Genomic DNA, 15294 nt, shown 5'->3' with positions numbered 1-15294 from the left:
ATTCCATTGCTATTTATGCTCTGTTACGTTTAAGTTGTCCAAAATGGGTATATTACTTTTTTCTGAGTGAGGATGGGCTTAAGGATGAGCTAGAATAGCTAAAAACTTGGTTGAACTATCGAAGCTGATATTTATTAATTGTTATCGATATTTATATACAGTTTTATCGATCAAATTTATATTTTTCACCTTGTGCGTGCATATCACAAGCTACATTAACTTAAGATTGAAGACGATGAATCGATCTGTTTAATCGATATTTGTATCTATATCAGGAATATTAACCAAAATCGAACCATGGAATATTTTGGACCAAGCATTGAGCATTTTAATCGATATCTCTCGCTAGGTAACTCTTTTCCTTAGATCGATAAAAATTTATGTTCTGAAGGCAAAAGTTGGAAAATATATCAGTCTATATCTCCACCTCTATTCGTAAGATATTTTTGGCGTTTCCAGAGGTCTAGAGGACCTTTAAATATAAAGTTTAAGATTATGTTGTTTCTGAATATATTACCTATTTTCATAAAATATTGATTTTACATATATCGAAATAAAAGCTGATCGATACATCAGTTTACATAATGTAGTATATAGGGTATCTACTCGCCTATCACATCCACACATAGAGTCCACTTGTTGTTTATTTTTTATATTGACTCAAGGATGCTATCGATATCGAGCAATAGCCGAAACACTCAAATGCCATGACTTTTGCAATTTGCATCAAAGATTGTGTCACGCCTAGTTTCGCTACACTTCGTTGCGGCAGGTCGCACTCTCTTGCCGCGCCTTGGCTGCCCGTTTCACTTCCCCTTGGAGAAAAATAACCCTCATCTGGCTGCAGCCAGCGGTTTTTAGGTGGTGAGCACTGTAGTTGGCCAAGGCACGCCTGGAATTTCGTTCACTTTGAGCTTGACTCGGGAACAGGGAGCTGGAGGTTAGAATTGGAGGCTGGGAGTTGGAGGCTGGGAGCTCGTTGCTTCTTTGCGTGCTTTCGTGTAGGTTCAAATATTTTGCGACTAGAAAACCCAAACGACCCAGCCCAAGAAATGTGCGCCAGTGGTGGGGGCTTACATATATAAATACATACATACTTATACATACATATATATTTACATCGTGCCGGGTCAGTTGAGTGCGAGCAATTTAGAAGAATTTGGTTTTACATGTAAAATGTTTCAAACAAAATTGTATGGGCCAAATACTTGAATATTTCAAATATCTATTTCAACAGAAATGTGCCAACTATTTTGTTTTCGCTAAATTTCAGTTCTTACGCTTGCCATATTCCAAATATTATTCTTCTATATTTCATTTCATTTGATTGAAGGCTTGCTTTAACAAACAATACAACATATATATAGAAAATTCATTTTTGAACAATTTAATATATAATTTATCTGCTTTTATTATTTATTGATATTATTCAAATGTTACCAACTTTCATAGCCAATTTCATTACCTATTCCCACAGCTGCCCTACTGTGCGTATGCGCAATATGTGCATGAAACGCTTTTGTCAGTCGCGCTGCTCAGAGAGCTATTTGTTGTCATCGAGCCACTTTTTAGTTGTCAATCTTTCGTCAGTATGTTGTATACTGTTCTTTGTTTTGTTCTTCGTTCTGGCTGAGGTCCTCTTTCTAGCTAAAAACCCTGGACACAAGTGCCCAAAGTTTTGTGCTTGCAACTTTTTTGTGCATTAATATTTTTCTTTTGCTTTTCCTATTTAGATGCATTGCTTGATGCTGCGCTGCGCTGCGCTGTGCTGTGCTGTGCTGTGCTGTACTGCGCTTCGGTTCGCGTTTTGTTGCTTGGCTTGGGAGCACTTGAAATGCAATTCCCAAGGAAATGTTCAGCTCAAGAATATCAAAATACGCGCCATTGGCGTCCACAGCATGGACAAACTCTGAAATTTCTTTGTGCTTTACGAAAGTTGTTTTTTTACCCTCATATATATTTTTCCCGCTAAACTCAGTCAGTCAGCCTGTCTGTCAATCCAGCAGACAAGCTATCAGTCAGTCAGTCAGTCAGTCAGGGAGTGTGTGAATAAGTGCTAAGGTCAGCTTTTAGCTCTACTCGCTTCAACAAAGATTTCCCAAAGTTGAACTGCTGAAGTGGCTTTATATTGAAAAGTTAAACTTAAATGTAAAGCATTGATAATCTGGATTGGTTTATAGCGAAAGCATTGAATGCATTGTCGAATGTCTTCTTGAATGATACATTTGTTTTTTTTATGGCGTATGAAGTCTTTCAATCGAAATAGGTATCGATAGCTTATAGCACGATAACATGTTGATTCGCCACAAATCGAATTACAATGCAGTTGAGTTGCATTAGCAAAGAGTTGAATTTGATTCGACTAGTTCGATTCTTTGAAAGCGAGTCGATATTTTTCCTCATTCCTTATTGACTGCACTCGCTGAACCAATGGGGTTTTCCATTCAAGCTGAATGTCAAATTGAAACAGCGCATTTTCGGAACTAGTTTCTGTTTATACCTAGCAAATGAGTTCCGCTTTGATTCGGAATTAGTTATATTTCTGAATGTCGTTTCATATGTTTTGTTCTACGAGAGTTAAGTTGCTCCTCTGAACCATTTTTGAACCAGGTCCTATTGATATTACCAAATGGGTAAATTCTGTTTCGGAATTGGTTCTATTTAAAAATGTGCGTTTTACATTTCTCAATATTAGTTACTAAGATATATAATAAACTATCAGATAAACCAACCAACCAACGCAACTTACTACCTCAATTCCGCTTTGGAACTAGTAGAACTAGTTCATAATATTTATAACTGTTCCTTTTAAGTTTTCCTAACTTGAAAATAAATAAGTTCCTCTTCGGAACTAGTTCGAATTCGTAATGACTCACTGGAAAAGCATTCGTTGAAATTAAAATTCGTTGCAAATCCCTAAGAATTAGATAACCGACTAAATAAGTTTTCGGAACTAGTTCCAAAGAGGTAAATTCATAATTTTCCTTAGGAATATCGAAAATTCTACGCATATAACTTACCAACAGTTTGCATATCAATAATAAATAGTTTATCTCATCCTCGGAACCAGCTCTTTTTAACATAATCCACCCGCCAATGTTACCAACTGCACAACATTTAAAGGGTTTTGCTGTTATTTCTTGGAGCTTCGGCTGCTGTTGTCCTCAGTTCGCATTCCCGAATAAGAAATGCATGCTGGCATTTAAAATGTGGCACATAAAATGCGGTTGCTGAAGTTGCAAACAACAGTGAAGGGAACCGAAACCGAACATCGCGTAGTTTTGCATGTTAACATAACGTTGCTTATGCACTGCTGTGGCTTCTCCTGCGCTTCTTGCTGCCAGCGCGCAAGCAGCAACATTTCAAATGCCGCACTAAATTACTAAAACACGCACTGCCACGCCCTCTGCTTACTACTCAGTTCCGCTATTTACTTATGTGCCGCAATGCCACAAAAATACAAAAAATAAGAGAGAGACAGAATGGAAAAAACTTTCAGCTGGGGTTACAATTTACGCTTTGCCTTGCATTTTTCATGTGTTTTGTTGCTCTACTCGTTTTGCTGACAAACTTTTTTATGGCCGCAACATACAACAATGGCTTGTTTTTCCCGTATATGTGTGTGTGTGTGTGTGTCTGTGGTTGACTGTGTGTTTTTGTGTGCGTGCGTGTGGGTTCTGCATGTAATGTGCATCTGGCAGAAAAACTTTGTTAAATCATTAAGAGCCGTACTAAAATGCAAAAACAACCAACTAAGGCGGCTGCGACTCTCTGACTCTCTGAGACGCAAAAACTGTATGTGAGAGCAGCTCAAAGTTCTCACAATGTTTTCTCAAGAAACATGAACTACTTGAAGTACATTCATAGGTATTAAAAACTATATGTATGTTTACTTTAAATACATAATTATTCCGGAAAGCCAACGTAACATATTGTTTAATATAGAATTTAATAATTTCTTGATCAGCTTTCGATTTCACTTAACTTTGTATGCATGGAATATGAAAATCTTACTAATCGTTGAATAATAGCAGAATCCTCACATTAACAGAACCTTAACAGACTTGTTCCCATTCGTTCCGAGTCGGAACTTTCGAATCACTGCCTATCTATCACTCTCTCTCTCTCTTCCTTGTTCTATCTGAGTTTCTCTGTCTCTCTCTCTGTCTCTATTCCCCTCTTTTCCTCCTCTCCTGCAATGCCTTTACCTTTGCCACTTTTAACACTGACCCACATATCTCTCCATCATCCGCTGCCCGAGAAAATCAAGCTGTACTAATGAAGTCGCTCGCTCTGATGTCTGAAAGCCCTCTACCGTAAGTGAAGCCTTAACCTATACACACACACACACAAACACAGCCTCCCACGCACATGCCTCTTGGCTCTTTGGCACGTTGTCTATTAGTGGCTGCATTGGTGCGTCAAAAGCCACATCCATTGGCTGCCTGTTGGCCTGTTTGCCCCTTGCCATTTGGCACTTATGCTGCGCTTGGACACAGATACACACAGCGAAGCCCAGGGATATGGCCTGGCCGTTCGCAGTTTAGTTGCTTACCTGTCTGCAAGTGAAATCAACAATTAACCTAAACTGCACTTAATAGGTGTCTGTGAGAGGAAAGGAGAGCTTGACTTGGGAATACCCTCTATGTGAGATCTGAGTGTGGATGGAAATAAATGTATATATATGAGTGATGAAATGATAATAGGGATAAAATTGTTCATAATAGAAACTTACAAGAAAAATACTAATTATATTCTAATATCAATATGTTGATATAATAATATGATGATATGATTGTGATGATGTTAAAAAATAGATTAAAACAAATTCCCGAATGACTTTGCTATTCTTCTTTATGTAGATAAGTTCAAATACAGATAGAAGGATTATATTAAAATATTCATATGTATTAGCAGAAGCAAAAACCATCTAAATCGACACCTATCTTGTTTTCCCTCATTATGAAAAACTCAAAATTCATGATAAAAATTAATCTTCAATTTTTTATTAAATTTGTTTTTTATTATATTTTGGTTTATATTGAAAAAAAAGAATGTAAATTACACTTTTCACAGATCAATTTTATGTTTTATTTAAAAATATATATATATTTTTTTTTTGTATTTCATTTTTTTATGTATATATGCATTTATAATTTTTTTTTTTGTATTTTTACAATATATATTCAATATGAATTCAGCTTACAACTGAGTTTTAGAAACTTGCGGGCTTAAGAATAAATTTGTTTTTAGTTGACATGCTTGGAGTATGTTTTGTTGTACACAGTTTGCTGCTGCTGTTCGTTATGGTTTAGTTCCACTGTACGTCCTTGAGCTGACGCGGATCGACGCTGAGTCCGAGCTTCTCCAGCTTGCGCACCTTATGCATCTGCTTTGTCAGCTTGCGCTTGAAGACAATCTCCCGATTCAGATTCATGATCTCAATGGTATCCAGCTGTCGTATGTTCTTGATAGTCTGCAGTATTAGATTGTCCGTGAGATGCAGTTTGATCGTGGACATCTTCATGAAGGGCGCATCACGACGTCGCAGCTCCTCGCGATAGGCGAAGAGCGTGTAGGGCAGGGAAGGCAGCTGCGGCAGCGGACGCTCGAGACCCGGAAACAGTTGCTCAGCCATATTTCTATAGATATTAAGGAACTCGGGGTATATGTAAGACGCTAGTTATATGAGGCAACTCTCTCGGTAGAGTTTCGGTTATGTGTGTGAATGGCTTGGGCGTTCGTCGTGGACTGAGTGCCTCGGTCTAGGATCCGTGATTTTTATAGCCAGCCTCTCAACTACCTGCTTTATGGCTCAGCATCTTCTATTGTTTTCTGGAAAATTTCGTTGCTGTTCGGGGGAAGTTTGAGCAGCTGGGCACGGTGCTACCTGCACTCGGGCTGCATCCTAAACAGCTGCAAGTGTCACGCGATTAGTCTCAAGTCTCAGATCCTCGACTCCTTCTCTCGTCCGTCTCTTCCTATTACAGCTCACGTTCGGGCGCATCTATTTGAATTTTATTTGCGATGATAAAAATTGTAAAGAGCTCGTGACCTAGAAATGCTCAACTTCAGTATGAATGTGTTTAGTTTTCGTTTTTCATTTTTGTTTTTAGTTGCTGCACCTAAAATTTATTCGGCATTTACCATTTTTACAGCCATTTTAAATGGTCGGTTTTTTTCGCTCTCTATTTGGGCGTCCTTTGAAATTGGTTTGCCGCAATGCAATTAAAATGAATTGCATTCGCTCAAAGGCTATCGCAGTGGCATTTCGGCTCAAAGGACTGCATTACATTTACTTAATTATACAAATTAGCATTGGGCGACGCTCCTGTGTATTAAGCATTCACGCTTTGTACAATTCCTACCCATTGACGGTATTCAAAATTTATATGTAATGCATTGCATTTCGATCGGATTTCAAACAGGTAACAGTTGCCTAAAAGGGGCGTTGATTAACTAAATTGTGAAAATGTATGAAATATCTGCAACATTAAAGTCTAAAATGTTTCTTATGCAATTTAAATTTGCTTAAAAAAAGTATTTTTATTTATTTACATAATATGTGTTGCAGTTTGACATGCACTTTGACAGCGGCTGTCACTCACATATATTTAGCTTTATTTTCACTTTGTATTTGTTTGATGCTAAATTGCATCTATCACTTATTTCTTTTGATGATGTTTGTTTGTACTTGTCGAAATTCTATGAGAGCTGTTGTCAATAACTGCAGATGTGGACTTGACAGAAAATAGTGATCAAAGGGAGGAATATCTATTAAACCAATGAAAAGTTAAGTTATAAATATACATTTTTTTTTAGCTATTCATTCAGCTTTACATTGGTTTAATAGTTAATTCCTTTGATCACTACTTGCTGTCAAGTCCACATCTGCAGTTATTAAAATCAGTAAGACTAAACTGATGCAGTCAAATTCAAATTTTTAGTCATGATATAACTGTATTTAATCATGATATAACTGTATTATGTCAAACTGATAGAATCTTATACGTCTAGACAAAATTATAGGTTCAGTTTAGCAGCTGCTGTTACGCAGTTCAATAAAGACTGTTAATTCACTTTTATAGATTTTCAGTACTAAATTGAATCTCTACTCTTTTCTTTTAAAGCTCAGAAATCTTTGTCTGATTATCAAAAGCCATTTATACTGCTATTGGTGTTAATTTCGGCTTAACATTCAGTTTAACAGCAGTTACACAACTTATTTGTAAAATCCGTTTGTTAAACAGTTTAGCTAACAGTTTCTGCTTACTTTGGCAAAATTTAACAGCAGATTCTATTTCTGTCTTATCAACAAGAAGATCTATGTGAAATTTACGACTAATCTCTTTTAACTTAAAAGCCTGTATGGAGCGTAGTTTAACATATCTCAACAGCTGCTGTTAAGCTTAATGTTAAATTCCAAGTCAGGCTATCGCCTGCCGCTTAACATTAAGTTTACATGTAACTCCTAAATCTCCAATCAACATTTTATCACGTTACAACAGATATTTCGTATAATTTAACAATCAGCTTAAGAGGAGCTTCCCATTGAATGATAAACTCTCAATAATTCCTTTTGGCATCTCAACAATTCAAGGCTTTAGTTATTTATGCTTGCTTTAGTTTTAACATGCAGTTTAACAACAGCTGTTAAGCAGCTACGCTTGTCTGCCAGCTGCTCGGCTGCCGCTGAGTTCAATGTGTTAATCACAGCAGCATTTGTGGCATTCAACCCCGAAATGATTGCCAAACACATTATCTGTATTATTAATGAGCTGCATGCCGCACATGCCACAGGAGGCAGACACAGGAGGTTATCCCATTGTTGTTGTTCTTGTTGTTGGTTGGCTGAAATGTCAGTGTGTTTCAGCTGGCTGGGTTGGTCATTCTCTTTACTCTGTTCACGGTGCGTTGCGTTTTTATTATTGTGTCGTTTTTTGGGTGTTTAATTAATTGAAAGCATTTTTTATCGCCACATTTTTGCGGCTGACACCGTCGGCGCACGCCTTTTCTGTCTCGCGCTGACCGTAATAATATTGACTTTCCGCATGGCCACGAGCGTGGCGCGTGGTGCTAAAGGATGCAGTGCCAGTATTTTAAATGCATTCAATAAATGCCAAACCATAAATGAAGCCGAAGCCGAAGCTGAAGCTGATGCTGATGCTGATGCCGATTCTGGTGGTGAGCTTCTCGTGCAGTCATTTATTAATTGAAATATGCATTTATAAATGCGTTTAATCAAAATTGCTTTTATTTTTCACAATAACCATTTTCATCAAGTGCTTTAAGAACATTTATTCCTGGTGTTTAAGGTGGAGTTAAAGAAAATTATGGAGAGTCTAAAAAGGTTTGAATAATACTTTTCTATTCAAAAAATTGCGAAATAGTTTATATGGAAGGATATGTTAGCTAACATATGTAAAAACAAGTAAGAAGGCTCCAGTCGAGACTGCTCGACTAGGAGATACCCTGAACCCTCCAAGCTGATATTCTAATCATTCTGGACTTCGTTTATTCATACATACATACACATGCACTTATAAGCACGCGCTCTGCTAACAGCGCAGTAAGCAGCGACTGCGCTTGGGCTGCGCTGCAATGTGGGCAATATTATGAGAATTTATTTGTTGAATAATTTCTTTTGTAGACGTATGATCTTAATGAAACTTTCAAAGCGTAATCATATGGCTAAAATGTGTGTACATTCCAAAGCACAAGTCTCTAGTACTTGAAATGCGTTTTTTACAAAGTGGGGGCGAATGGGGCGTGGTATCCAAAATCTGTAAATTACAAAATCTTTGTATTCATTAACTTTATATACAACGCAAATTTGAAGTCTCCAGGTCTAAAAGTGTTCAAATTAGGCTGAAAAAACAAAGTCGATTTTTCGATTATTCTCGATAAAAAAGTTATCGGACAAGTTATCGAAAAAATAAAGCAAACTTGTACTGCCTATGGTATACACGAGTATGCATGCCAAATTTCAGCTCTCTAGCTCTTATATCTTCTGAGATCCTTTTGCTCATACGGACGGACGGACGGACGGACGGACGGACAGACGGACAGGGCTATATCGACTCAGCTCGTCGCCCTGAATATATATACTTTATGGGGTCTGAGATGATTCCTTCTGCCTGTTACATACTTTTCACAAAACCATTATACCCTGATTTCCCATTTTCAATGGGTTGAGGGTATAAAAAAGCAAGCTTTAATGTAAAGTTTCTTTGTTTATGCCAAGAAATATAATAATCCAAATATAACAGCCATTTATTAACAGAAGTGTGCATTAACATTATGTTAACTTTCATATGCTTACTTATAGTGACTGTCGGTGAATTGGAGACCTTTTTTAATAGGCAAAGGATGCTCTCCTCGTTTATAAAAAAACCAATGCAGACTTAGCCTCGAGCTAGAATTTTATTTTCATTTCTTTACTGGTTAAACAAAGTTCTTTTATATATATTTTTCTCGAAATGAAATCTAAAAATTTTAAGCCGTCTGCATTTTGAGCCACACATTTCAAAATAGTTGCCATTCCCCGTAGCAAGGTAACGCTCGTAAAGCGATTTTGCCTTTTAGCCAAATTTGATGGGTTTTGAGCCAGAGCAAGAGCTCCTCATGTTGCCGGGAGTCTTAAAACATTTCAACTGCAATTGCCTGACGGGGCTCAAAATGTAAAGCTGGCAACAAGCGTGCGGGATTTGAAATATGCCTGACCAGAGGGTGGAGGTAGGGAGACGGCGATAGGGTGGGAGAGGTAGAGGTGAGGTAGAGGTTAGGTAAGAGCGAGATCAAAAGCGTATGGGTCTATTTGCATACATTGATGTTATATAAAAGCCAAAAGAACAGCAGCGAGAGCAACAAAATAAACAGCAGCGGCAGCAGCTACAATAATAATAATGCGAGCTGTAATAAGCCTTTTTGGCAAAAGTTGTTTGTTTAATGCCCAGGCTCCTTGAAGCGGCTAACAACATTTGAATAAATATTTCAAAACGTTTTTGCCTGGCCTGCGGCCAGTTACCTGTGCAGCATATTGAATGAGTATTTCAGCGAACTGTGCAAACACACATAGACGCACACACACGTTGATATATGCGCACCTACAATTGAATTACCTGGAAATTGACTGGTTGTAAAACTGTCTCGAACTCTGAGTCGATGTAGTTTTTGGGTTTATTTGGCAAACGCGCATTACGCTTGACAAATCCATCAAAGTCCTGCAGCGCACTGAAAGCGTGCCAGGAAGTGCAAACAAACGCTGTGTAGCGCAGTGTAAGCGCCGGCAGTGTAAGGCATCGTGTGCTACCACAAATTGCAATTAGTGTCCCACTGTTGATTGATAGTCGCGGATAAATTTCACTACGTTTGACATGAAATTTAAAACCATATATTAAATATATAGAAAAATACATTATTATATGTATATATATAGCAATTTAGATATTGTCGCTTAACAATTTATCAAGATTTAATAGCTTGTGATAATTTGATAATTAGACAAGATATTAGGCTTGCCTAAAAAAAGGCTAGAATCTCCGGTAGAAGCTTTAAGAGCAAATCAAGCAGCTTGGTATACTGGTAACGGTAATTCAATCTAGAAAATAATAGCAACCAGCTAACTAATCATACAACACAATAGCAAAAATGAGCTTTCAAAGCACATTCACAGCTTTCATGAATGCAGAAAGAGGCATTAATATGACTTGCTCTAAAAGCGCATTGGAGCATTTCAAGTAAAACTCAAAAGCTTTAGAGCAGGTTAAAGTTATGTTATTCTAGTGTTTGTATACATCTTTACAATTAATACTAGTTTAAGGGACTTTAAAAATACTTATTGAATGTTTATTATAACCGAAGATCATAGTAAAGTTTGTTCATAATAAGCTGCATTGAATTTGACCTTATTTCTAAGCCAATCAAAGGATGTTGCCAGCCAAATAAGACAGATGCACAAGCCGCTTTGCATTCTGTTTAGCCAGTTGTCCAATTAAGTGCACGACATTTGCAAATAGACACACAGGCAGGCCTAATATATATGTAATACCTATGGACTGACTGACTGATCCAAAAAGCGATACTAACATTATTCAATTAAACAAAATATTTCCATGGGGAAATGCTTAATGGCAGATTCAAATGCAAATGCAAATACAAAATTGTTTGCCAACAATTGGCTCATTATGTCGCCTGCATATATCTCTGTGTGTATATCCCTATACATGCAGATATATATTTCTGTCAACAGAATTTGAACGGCATAAAACACTAATGCTATTAATTTTCTGGTTTCATGTTTCATTTCCTGTGGCGATTGCTCCTAATTTTGCGGGCAGCAAACTAATTTGTCAAACGAAAATATGTGAAATAAATGACAAATATGCTCAGACCTAATATAATCGCATTTGCTATTTATTTATAATTATGGCTAAATAATTTTTGTTGCCACTGTGTCCGGTTCGTGTTCGATAGTTCATGAAATATGGTCATCCGCTAAAATCTATCTTAATACTCTTCTAGATAGTTATTATTTAGATAGTTGAACCAAGCTGAGTTTGAGTTTATGAAAATCATTTTATTGAATGCAAAACAAGATTTTTTTATATTCGAATATATGTATGAATACTGATGATACTCAAATGAATTGAGTTGAACTGGAATATTAATATTGTATTGGATACAGTAAAAATTCATAAATTATAAATTTTCCATGAATAATATTTACCTCTGCCAAAATTCTATTATTTATTTCTACTCCTTAAATTTGCATTCAAAATCAATATGAAAATCAGAAAGGTAAAAATTCAATTTTGTTATTGCTCTAATGTGATTAAAGTTATAAATCAATTTGGGTACAAAATGCTAAAATGCATTTCATTGAATTTTACATAGAATTAAAATGAAAACAAATAGTATACAAATTATTTGGAGATTCAATGCACAGTTAAATGCAGCTGCATAAAAAATATTCATAAAGTTATTTACAAATGCAACTGGCATCTATTTACATGGCATAAATGCATTTACGCATTTTGCAATTCATATAGATTTATTACGAGGAGCCTTTAAATATATTTTACAATTAATCAATATAAAAAGCTGTGAAGAGCTCCACAGATAATACCAATAAAATTTTACAACCGTCCGTGATCAAGAGGCGAATAAAAACAAAGCGAAAACTTTTGCCCACCAAAATGGATGCAAGTGAAATGCTAGCTGGGTGTATGTGTGTGTGTGTGTGTGTGTGTGTGTGTGTGTGTGTGTGTGTGTGTGGGATTGTGTGGGTGTCCACTTTTCCTGTCCGTGCGCGGCCATAAAGCAGCTCGTAAATTTCAGCACACTTGGCACAGGCGGAACAGTTGCCCAGTGTGGCCCAGCTGCTGACTTGTCTTCGCCTTTTGGCACACTGCAAATCCAGCGCCAGAGTTGCCACCCGGTGCGCATTTTTTTTCTGTTTTTCTGTTGGTTTTTTTCCTTTCTTGTTTTGTCTGTGCCCTTTACGTGCGCTGTCTGCTCTGTCCGGCTTTTGTTGCCATTGTAGTTTGTATTCTTTTTTTTCTTTCGGGTTTTCTCTACTTTTTTCATTTTTTACTTGACGCCGAACAATGAAAATTCACGCTGTACGATTTTTCGCGTTTGCTGCGATGCGCTTACAGTGCGCACTCTGGTTGTCTGACACGGCTTGTAGCGTCTTCTATTTGCAGTGTTGCGAAAGGGTATTCGAGTTTCGTTCTGCTGTGATTTGTGCGGGTTTTTTCCATTTCTTGTTGCTGCGGTCCAATTCGCTGTATATTACGCAAATCCTTAGTTACGCCTTCGCTCGCCATATCCTGGCTACATCCCAGTCACGGGTCACGGGTCACAGTTTGCCTCAGAGTATGTGTGTGTGTGTGTGTGTGGAGAGAGTGTTGAACAATAGCTGTGAAATAATCACTTGCTTGTTTGCACTTTATTAAGTGGCAGCTCGAGCCGGCATGTTCGCTGTGTTATGCAGCCTGTAACGCTTCAGGTGCTCCAGCTGGGATAGCAGAGGCAGAAGCAAAAGAGAACAACGTAGAAACATGAGTGTGATACTTGAATGTTTAGCAACACTAAATGTTGCCTTTGAGTGCCTTTCATAAAAATATTATAATATAATTTAGTTCGAAATATTTAAATTATTATTTTAGAATTATATATTATACATATATTCATGGGTTATATAAGAAAATGAAGTTAAAATATATAAATATTTTTTTTTTCAATCTATACTCACATTACTTTAAATGTAGTTGAATTTATTTTATATTGGCCTAAAACTTTCCATTATTTCGATTATAATATTAAAACTTTACTATAGATATATACTATACTATACATAATTAATCATAAAACTTTTCGGCAATGTTCAATTGTCTGACGAATGTGACAACAGAAAATGCCAATTTAGCAACCTTTAAAAAAGGGAAATTAAAATAATTTAAGAATTAGCAGAATACCCCTACTCACAGCTATATTTGACGAGGTCGATATTACGAAAATTCCTCCGGCTGTAAAAATAATCGGTTTCTGCACATTGCATAGGAAAAAACATAATGTGGTCTTATATTGACGACCCGCAGTTAGCCAATTGGAGTGAAAGAGACAATTGGCCATTTCGTAGCAGTCATTGTATATCATATCGCAGATGTAGCAGAAGGGAAAGGTTTGCAGTATCAAGTCGAACATGAATATGCCAGTGCCCAGGCCAGTCCAGAAATTGGAGAAGAAAATAACATTGATCGCCGAGAGGCCCATGACAACGCCAATGAGCACAAACTGAACGAAAATTGTAGCAGAGACAACGGGTCGCAGGGTATTGCAGTAGCTGAGAGAAGAGCATATGAAATATAGTAAATATAAATATATGTAGATTGATATCGATAAGCTCACTCCAATATCAAACGATGATTCTCAATACATCTGATGAGCTGCTTGTAGTTTTCCTCCTCAGACATATTCGTATCCATGCGCAGGTTTCTCAATCTCTCCTTAAGCATTTTAATGTGAGCTCGAAGGGCTAAGAAATATACAATCGGATAGACATCGGCCATTAGATCCTGCATCACGGCGCCTGTCATCCATAGAAATTCCAAAATTCCTGCCAGCCAAAAGCTAAATAGACCTTCCTCTGCATCCACCAGCGGATTGTAGAGATTCCAGGCCAGGCGACCGAAGAACATGCTCCCCAGAAACGTGGAGCTCGAGTAAAGCAAATACATCGCACAGTATGTCATAAATATTCGATTGCACAGCGTTGCCGTCTGTTGCAGTTGGAGGCGATGCTCTGAGGTCTCGCAACGCGAGTCCAAGCGATCCAGTATCTTCTTGGCCAGCTTTAAGCGCCTGACGCCGGCAAAGGTGTAGCTGGCCTTGATGCTGCAGCCAAAGCAGTTGAAGGCCACTTGCAGCGAGGTGAGAAATTGCCTAGCCGTGAAGCTGCTCAGCTCACTGTAGCTAATCAGCAAAGAGACATCCAGCAGTATGATTATGAAGAGTGTCGTAAATGCAGACCACAAGCGATAGATGTAGCGTCCACAGGGATGTTTTGGTGGCATCCAGCCGACCAAGCTCATGCCTCGATCTATATAGACGAATGAATCGCGCGATCGAGCTGGCGAGGAGACGTCGGGCAGGCGCAATCGTGGAAATAGTTTGTAGAGCATGTTGGCTCTACTGTCTCACGGATATCAAAATGACAAAGGGAACGGCGCGACGGGCGCTTTTATATGTGACGGGCAGCACATACCCTGTATTAATAAAGAATGGTGGGAATTGATGGGAGAGAATATTTAAACATGTAATGAAAAAGTAATTCATAAAAGTAGCAAGAACTTTATATATTAAGAATGAGACATGTTTATAAAAAGAAAAATTGATCCATAAGCTAAAATTCAATGTATTTTAATATATCTTAAAATATTTATAATTTATTTAATTATTTATAATTTTAAAAAAATTGTTTTTATTACCATTTTCTAGTGCTAATATTTTTAGTATAGGGTATTTCCCAATACATCACTTTAACTTAGAGCATTTCGATATATATATGAATATATATTTCATTTATACAATTTGTTATTTTTCGTCTGAATTATGCATCAAAACTTTGTGGTAATGGAACTTCTTGGCCTGCATTATTTAGCTGGGAAAATTCGTAAGAATTATATAAGTTGAACCTGAAAGTTCTTTGTTGACCCTTAGAAAGGGAAATTTCTGTAAGTTTTTTAATTAGTTTACTAAAGTTTTGGTAACTTTTTTTTTTATTTATTT

General features: G+C 37.2%; 2 protein-coding genes across 2 annotated transcripts; both read right to left on the bottom strand.

The window, feature by feature from the left end:
- Positions 1 to 5231: 5231 nt before the first annotated feature.
- Positions 5232 to 5769, bottom strand: LOC6575881. Its single transcript, XM_002001849.3, has one exon. It carries the CDS (start codon positions 5636 to 5638, stop codon positions 5312 to 5314), a length of 327 nt encoding a protein of 108 aa, XP_002001885.1. The 5' UTR covers positions 5639 to 5769; the 3' UTR covers positions 5232 to 5311.
- Positions 5770 to 12955: 7186 nt separating this feature from the next.
- On the bottom strand, positions 12956 to 14687 carry LOC6575880 (odorant receptor 42b). Its single transcript, XM_002001848.2, has 3 exons — positions 13915 to 14687; positions 13492 to 13849; positions 12956 to 13021 (listed from the first exon to the last, which is right to left on the bottom strand). The coding sequence occupies exons 1-3, from the start codon at positions 14685 to 14687 to the stop codon at positions 12956 to 12958; spliced, it is 1197 nt and encodes a 398-aa protein (XP_002001884.2).
- Between the last annotated feature and the right edge of the window lie 607 nt (positions 14688 to 15294).

Source organism: Drosophila mojavensis, unplaced genomic scaffold (assembly GCF_018153725.1).
Source record: "Drosophila mojavensis isolate 15081-1352.22 unplaced genomic scaffold, ASM1815372v1 contig_36, whole genome shotgun sequence".
Lineage (NCBI taxonomy): Eukaryota > Metazoa > Arthropoda > Insecta > Diptera > Drosophilidae > Drosophila > Drosophila mojavensis.
The sequence above is the reverse complement of the archived record's forward strand: the minus strand, read 5'-3'. Positions and strand labels throughout refer to the sequence as shown.